The following is an 8,246-nucleotide window of genomic DNA, read 5'->3' as shown; positions in this document are numbered from 1 at the left end:
TTTTTTTTTTTTTTTACAGACAAAGGCAAACATATTTAAACCGTAGAAATTTTTTCCAAAACGACTAAACAAATGACGTATAAAAACGATCCCACAGTCAAAAATACGACTGTCAGATCTTGTATGTGATTGAAATGAAGAGATACTACAAAGTATTTTCAAAGAGATCCGTGGACTGCTAATCTGATCCAGCAGCTTCTCTCTTGAGGTCTCCACGATGGATCCTTGATGCCGTGGGATCGGAACAGTGTTCACCTCCGACAAAGAAGAAATGTAGTCTTAGAAAATTTGTTGAAGCAATGGAAGTTGGGCGAAGAGTTGCTGAACAGTTCTGACAAAAGAAAAGAGTGACTAAGGCTGTGATTCACGGTTTGCTGACTTAAAACGTGTTGAAGGGAAAGTTGTAGCTCAGATCTGCATGGATCTGGGTGGAAAAACAAAAGTTTAAATAAGGCCACTCAGTAAATTGTTTGGTATGCAAATTGTTTTACAAAACGAATGTTAAAAAAGTTTCTGAAGCACAGGGTGACAGGCTTTAAAAACAAAGGGCAAAGGATGTTACCGTACTTGCCGCCGTACACGTCGCACCATCATATAAGTCTAAAAATGTCTAATAAAGTGGAAAAAAACATAAATAAGTCGCTTCACCATAGAAGTTGCATCTATTACGCATCACCGCTGACCACCTGGAAACGTGGGCCGGTGTTGTGCCAAAAATCAATTGGCTGCCAAATGACGGCCGCGGGAGCGTGCACGAGAGGACTTTAACAAGATTTTAACAAGATTAACACTTAAAAACAATTATTTGTTTACTCCACATTATAGCAAAGGTGTGTCTCAGTTGAACATTTCCTTAATAAATGCACTTTAACGGTCAAATCAGCTGCATTTCTCCTGGGCGGTGCAGTGAAATGCAGCTGATTTGACGTTTGCTCCAGGAGTTACGGAGCAAGACAAAGGTGGCTCTGTATGGCAAGCCGAGTGTCTTATTAATAGCCACTTTTACCTATTAATGAGACACTTAGCTTGCCATATTACTCGAGGGCCCTCTAGTGGCTGAAAATGGTAGTGTTCAACATTTTCCATGTCAGAATGAATGATATTGTCAGAGCTCAGCCAAAAATTGGGTTATAAATGTGGGGAAAACAAATGTATATTAGTCACTTCGGTGTATAAGTTGCAGGACTTGCAAAGTTATGCAAAAAGGTGCGACTTACTGTATATGGCAAAAAAATATGGTAAATTTGAACTGGAAAAATCTAATTTTGGTACTTTTATGAGAAACTAGCATCAATGCTGTCACTTTATTGATGAAGCAGTCATAATCTATTTATCTTTTTTTAATTGTTTAATAAGTTTAGTAAAATTGTTTACCAGCAATCGGATCATGTGCCACGGCTAAATCTCTTTTCTCGCATGAAAAATGTTTGCTTCCGTTTTTTCAGTGCTGGCTTCTATTACTAAAAATGTCTGTGTTCTTCCTCTTACTTTCACACCCAGTGCAGAAACAGTGCAATCTGGTCAACTTTCTACTTGATCTGAAGCAGCTGCTACTATTGAAGTAAAACGTTTGGAGGATTAAAAAAAAAAGGATTTTGGTTATTAGTGCATGGAAAGATTTTCCTCAACTGTGAATCAAAGCCTTTAAAACAAAAAAAGGGGTGTGTGGACACCTGTATGAGAAAGAAAAGAGTAATTTGGCTAACATTTTGGCAGATATAAAAAGGCCGTCTACTCATTTTCCCCCACACCTGACGGGATCACATTAAAATATCCATATTTAAATGTAATATTGTTAAACCTTTAACTGAGGCGACCTCACACATCACGAGCCAGTCGACTCATGAAAACAGAGAAATGGAGATAAACCGTATTGTGGAGAGGAGGATGTGATTATATAAATACACACTCAAATATCCGTCACATCCTCTGAAATCCTCAGGGCAAAAAGTGCTCTTCTGTTGGTTTTTGCTGGCAGATATGTCAAAAAAAGTACATTTTTTAAGTTTCTATTGCCCTAAGTTTATATGTAAAATGCAGGCTGCGCAGGAAGGACTCCCCCAGTGTTTCTGAGCCACCAACTCCAAATGCCTCAGCAGGTTTCTGTGCTGTTTTACAGTTTTTACAGTTTGTATTTTCTGGTCTTTTTCACTCCCTAAACAGGAGCAGAGACCTTCCACTGGCACACAGTAGAACAAAGTTGTTTTCATACCTCATCCATCCCTCCTTAGGAGACTGAGAGAGGTTTAAGTTACCCTGTGAGAGGAAAGGAGGAGGAGCTGGACCGATATCAGCAGGCCGACGACTGGGGCAGCGGCAACGCCCGTTCGTTCTTTCTGCCCCCGTTCATGTGCGCATACGGCTGCAGCTCGTCAAAGTTGGGCCGTAGAACCACCACAGGCCCGTTAGGCGACGCGTGTCCTGAGTGCTTGTCCGAGCCGTGTCCCGAAGACGTCCCAGCTGAGGCTACCGGGGACGACGGGGACACGGGACCTAGCAATGGAGTACTTGAGCCCTGCATGGGCGCTAACTGCTGGGCGGAAGGAGGCGAAGTGCCGCCCGAGCACCCAGACAAGTGAACAGCAGACGGCTGCCTCGTAGAAACAGAGTCCAGTGGAATGTTTTCCATGTTTTCGACCTCCATGTCGAGCTCCTCCGTGTCCGGTGGCTTGTTCTCCTCGCTGTAGAAGAAACTTACTTCCCTGAAGTGGGGGTCCATATCCTGTTTGATGCTGCTGATGATCTCCAGGAAGGACGGCCGCATCTTAGGGTTATACTGCCAGCACATCCTCATCAGCTCAAACCTGAAAGAGACACACGAACACATAAACCTCGTGTTCTTTCAAAACATCTCAGCCTGGAGACAGCAGGAACATTACAGGTGTTTTCAAAGTTCATGATCAATAATCCAGGTCAAAAATCCAACAAAGTTCAGTCAGGTCATCTGGACGGTTTCGTCCTTCATCCAAAGGACTTCATCAGTCATCAGTTTGTTGGATTTTCTACCTGGATATTGAGCATGACATTTGTTGTTTTGAACCACTCTGGCTATGGCTGCCTCAGAGGAGTCGACAAGGGAGAAGGCGGGCCCCAGAGACCATCAGTTCACCAGCAAACTGGTTGGTCCACTATATGAGTGTGCTGCTTGTGGGACTCAGTTTGTTGTGGCTCCTCGGACTGATGAAGTCCTTTGGATGAAAGATGAAATGTTGCAAAAAAAAAAAAAAAAAAAAGCAACCATCCAGATAACCTGAGTGAACTTTGTTGCCTTAAAGGTGTTTCAGCACCTTGGAAAGACCTGTTTACATTTTTAATTTTAGTTGGAAAACTTCCTGTTTCTTACCAGCAGATGGCGACATAAACCAGGGTTTATTCTAATTTTTGTTGACATAAACTCAGTTACCTTGGCGTTATCAACGTGAAGGTTAATTTTGTTCAAACAGTATTCTAAAATTGTAACATTAATTATTAAACTTACTTTAAAATACATAATTGTATATTACATTGCTAATAATACTGCTTTTGAGCAAGACACCTAATCCCTAATTGCTCCCTGGGTGCTTGCATAGATGTGGGTGATCTCAGGTGTGATGGGTTAAATGCAGAGAACTAATTTTGCCGTTTTATGGCAACATACAAAGATGACAATCTCAGACTTCCTTTAATGGGTGTGTATGTAAACAAAAACAATGAATCTTATACAAACCTGCCCCCTTTAAAATATATATATATATATATTTGCTCAGTTTGTAAGATGTGTCAGTGTGTATGTTTTATTGCCCTGATGTCAACTAGAAATATAAACCCAATAACAATGAAAGCACTGAATGAAGAGGAGTGGATGCTTTCTAAAGTGGTCGCAGAGATGTTTTGGTACACTGCTCTTAAATGTACAGACTGTTTTTATGGCAACTTTAAACGATTTGGAGTCTTTAAAGGGTTTGTACCGTGTTACGACTCATACGGTTAGATCAGTAATGTAGCACGTACTCAGCAGAGCAGTAAATCACACTCAGGTTCCTGTGCCAGACCAGCGACCGAGCTTTGGGAATGTCAAAACAACGCCATAAATGGGGAGAATTATTACATTTTTGTGTGGTGCGGCACAGCATGCCGCAACTTCAATTATACACAAACAAGCTAAGAATACTCTCTAATGCTCACTGACATAAACACCTCAGCCATCTCAGTTCTCCTACTGCTTTTCCCTCCGTCTTCCTTTCCCCTCCTCTCTCTCCCTCTCTCCTAGTGGTCTCTTGATCAGAAACCCTCCTGCAGCTCAGTGCCAGCTTTTCTCCACTCAGAGTACAACTACAACACAGAACATGACACAAAAGCATTTCAAATGTATTATTTTTTCTCCCCTCTAACATTCCAGGAAAGTTGTTCAGAGTTGACGCGCAGATGTCCAGAGCCACACAGCGCAGACGTTTAATGAATAAAAAATGTACCTTTGTGCGCTGACACGCCGCACGACAACCTTTCTGCAGCTCCCTTCTGTTGCTGTGCACGAGGCTCGTTGGTGGAAAAGCCTCGGTTGACACATTAACCTCAGTGTTAAACTTTTAATGAACGTGCCGTATCGTTTGTTGCTTAGTGCTTGTGTCTCTTTACCCGATTGCTCAGATCTGGTGCAACAAATTTGATTGCAACAGGCCATAAAATACAACTCCTCATACGTATGAGCAACAGCTAAAGGACCAAATTGTTGCCTTTCTCCTGCTCTCCAATTACTTTCCTCGTTCGGTTCCTTCCTCCCGCTGACCTCGTCGGCTTTGTTTAGCTGTGAGCCGGTGTCCGTTCGGGCTGGTTTTGAATTTCAGGTGCAGATCAAATAACGCCGTGTCAGTGATCGGCTGCGACCATTAAAGTGCTGAGTGTTACAAGTGGCAGCGGGTGGCTTTAAAGCAGCGTGTTTAAAACTGCCAAGTGAAGAAAGGGGCCAAAAACAATCGTAAAATTAGAAACAGGCACCGATTGAGGCCAAGTGTGAGAGCAGAAACATCTACGCTAAGCGCCTAATAAATTTAGCAGGACTTCTTGCAGTCTGCATGAAAAGCATTTTAACACAAGTATGTTGAAACCCGGAACATGGGAAACTAAACACAGAGCCGAGTATGGGCTGAAAGGAGGAGACATGTGAAGTGGTCTGAACTTTGTTTAGTCCATGTTCGCTTTGTGTGTGCATCCCTCGACAGTTTTTGATTGTTCGCTTTTGATTCATTAAAAGAAAACAAAAAAAAAACAAGACTGCTGGAAATCTACACTTAGTCACGACAGCGCAGGCGACTATTGGCACCTCGACTCCTCCGTAAGCCGAGTCCCCACTCCTCCTCCACCACCTCTGTAACACAATCCACACACTCCTGCAATCAGGACAACATCATCAGGCTGCCATAGAAACCAGAGGTTTGTGTCTGCACAACACTCGGCCCTATTTTTTTGTTCTGTTCGCGCTCTGTCTAAGGTGAGGTCAGCCATGTGGAGGGGGGGGGGGGGGGGGGAGCGCCGAATGCCTTTTTATTGAGGTCAGGGAATAAAAAGAGGAGTAGATGTATAGCTCTTCAAGTCGACAACCAGACATGTTTTAATAACGGATTACAAATAAATGACTTTAATGCTCAGATTGTTCTCGTGGACATCATCTCCCTCCCTTTTCATTCGTTCCCACAGGAGGAATGAGGGGCATTTTCACACACGGGTTGTGGCATCCTGTCTATGGGTCGCTGCCGACAAGTGATGAGGCTCCTCGCTGCCAGCTGACCGCCAGAGCCGTGCCGTCAGCTGACTCCATTTAACCAGTGACGTTAATGTCAGCTCTCAGCACAGCTCCAGTTCAGCATACAGTACACACCTGATATCCCTCACACGTAAAACTCAAAATAGACACATGGCAAATTAATAACGGAGAGAAAGCAGAGCTGCGCACAACACAACAATGCGCTCTTGCATGGCGGGTGCAGCGGGACTCACAGCATGTCTGGGCAGTTGTCGGGTTTGTCCAGGAGTCCTCCATCCATGACGAAGCGCAGCACTTGTTCGTTGGACATGCCCTGGTAAGGCTGTTCTGCTAAGGTGGCGATCTCCCACAACACGACACCAAACGACCTGCAGCGAGACATGAGAAGACAGCTCTTCAGCGCTCTGTGTGGGTTTAACTTGAGTGCAGCATGAGAGGAACATCAGGTCTTCTATGACTAATATTACAAATATCTGTTTTTCAACAGGTTGAAATGACCTGTTAGGTTTGCTCTGACCTTGTCTTATAGCATTTTAATAAATAACACAAATAAAGGACGAAATTGGAGCTAGGGGAAATGGGAAAATAACTTAATTTACAAAAAAAAAAAAAAAATCTGCAAAATAAACTGTTCATATCTGTAAATTTTACGTTTGTGTTCTTATGCAAAAAATATTTTAAAGAAGCGTCAATTCAGTCTAAATTTTTATTACCGTACAGAAGTCACTCGTTACTTCGTGGTTCGTTTATTGCGGACTCGCTCCATCGCGGTTTTTCAAAATGAGATTGGACACGACACACAATCAGCTCATTGATGGATGAGCCCCACGATCGGCATGGAATTATTATTGAAAATAAATTATTTGAAATTATTTAGCACCTGCTGCACTTTGTGCAGCCCTTACTGCAGGATAAACTTCCTGCTGCAGCTGATCAGCTGTTCACCGTTCAGCGCAGAGAAGTGGGCGTGGCCAAGAGCACTTGCAGATGGCAAAGAGCAGAGGAGGTAGAGCTGAAATCATGACATTCTGTGCTCTTTCAGAGCTTTAGAGTTTAGAAACATTGTTTAGAATATTGCAAGAGTGTGGAAAGGGTTTAAAAACACATTATTTATATATATAATAAAATAAATTATTACTTACTACTTGTACTACTACGTATATACAAAATAAATATAGTAATCTAGTATAAGTACATTTTTAAGTTTTTGTTTAAGTAAATGTTAGAAACAGCTCCTTTAAACAGAACAGCTTTAATTTCCTTGCATTTCTATATCTGAATACAATATATCTGAACTAATCAATATTAGAAATCTGATATTGAGCCAATACTTCCTAAATGATCTCTAAATAATATTAGAATAATTTGTGTATCCGTACTTAAAAAAAACCAATCATAACTTAAACCTATTTCTACTTTCATGGACCTTTTTCCCCCTTTTAAAGGGTCTGAAAACATTATTGTACAAGGAAACAGATTTATTATTGGTTCAAATAAATTTGTGTAATTGCAGGTTGCAAAAGAAACAAAATAGGTGTTTCTCTACAAGTCATATTGCCTCAATTTTCAACACAAACCATAAACTGTGTGAAACAAATCAGGCTTTGAGGAAATCATAATCTCATCATTTATATGAATAACAGTCAAATCTGTAGCAGAAAACAAGTTTTTAATAAACCTTAAAGCAAGTGCGCTAGTATTCATTTAGGACTACCAGGACAGATTCTATACGAGGCAATAAAAGTAGAAAATTAAATAATTTCAGGAAGTAAGAAAATAGACCAGATAGAACGGATATAAGTTTTGATCTGTACTCGGGAGTATTGCTTTTCTTACACTGAGGCCAGGTAAAATTATGCTAATATAAAATAATCTCAGGGAAGGAAAAAAGTGAATGAATTCTGAATAGTCGTGGTTATTCTTTTCAGCAGAAAACTGCTCACCAAGCACAGCAGCCCTGAAGCTTTCTAGTAATTCCCCCAACAGTTGCTGACTCCAGTTTTATTCTGTGTACTTTTATATTACTTTCTCCTTGTTCGCCGATAATAAAAACAAGTCAAAATGCATTTACTGTTGATATTGACATAAAAACAGCCAACGGAACTTTTTCACCATCATTTCTTGACATGTTGCAAGTAAACTAAAAATAAACTTGATTTCTTCTGTGTATTATGTCCTCCCTCCTGCATGCTCTACTCAGTCCACACTTGGGTAGTACTGTATTTTCAGTGGTGAGAACTTATTTTAGACAGAGCATCCATGTGAGATGCCCAAATGTAGAAAGCATCAACATGCAAACATGGGCATAATTTACTGTGCCAGAAAGCCGTTCATGTGTGAAACTGCAGGACTTTGGCCTATTTTAACCTTGGACTACCTGCCAATAATGACAGTGAAATAAAACTATTTTTGAAAGAACATCATGTTTAACGGGACACACTGACCACAACATTTACTTAGTCCTGTTAACTCTTTTTGACAGTTAACTACAAAATCTTTCTGATTT

The 8,246-nt window shown here is 41.2% G+C and overlaps 1 protein-coding gene across 1 annotated transcript in view; it reads right to left on the bottom strand.

Moving 5' to 3' along the window:
• Positions 1-1,213: 1,213 nt before the first annotated feature.
• The window catches only part of igf1ra (insulin-like growth factor 1a receptor), a 104,387-nt gene continuing 97,354 nt past the window's right edge, over positions 1,214-8,246 (bottom strand). The window contains exons 20-21 of the mRNA XM_037683498.1: positions 5,974-6,108; positions 1,214-2,804 (exon numbers count right to left, since the gene is read on the bottom strand). Of these exons, the coding sequence (XP_037539426.1) occupies positions 2,291-2,804; positions 5,974-6,108 (649 nt within the window). The 3' untranslated portion in view covers positions 1,214-2,290. The remainder of the gene's footprint in view (positions 2,805-5,973; positions 6,109-8,246) is intronic.

Source organism: Nematolebias whitei, chromosome 10 (genome assembly GCF_014905685.2).
Source record: "Nematolebias whitei isolate Nwh7 chromosome 10, NemWhi1, whole genome shotgun sequence".
NCBI classification, from domain to species: Eukaryota; Metazoa; Chordata; class Actinopteri; order Cyprinodontiformes; family Rivulidae; genus Nematolebias; species Nematolebias whitei.
Note: the sequence above shows the minus strand (reverse complement) of the source record. Positions and strands in the feature narration are given on the sequence as shown.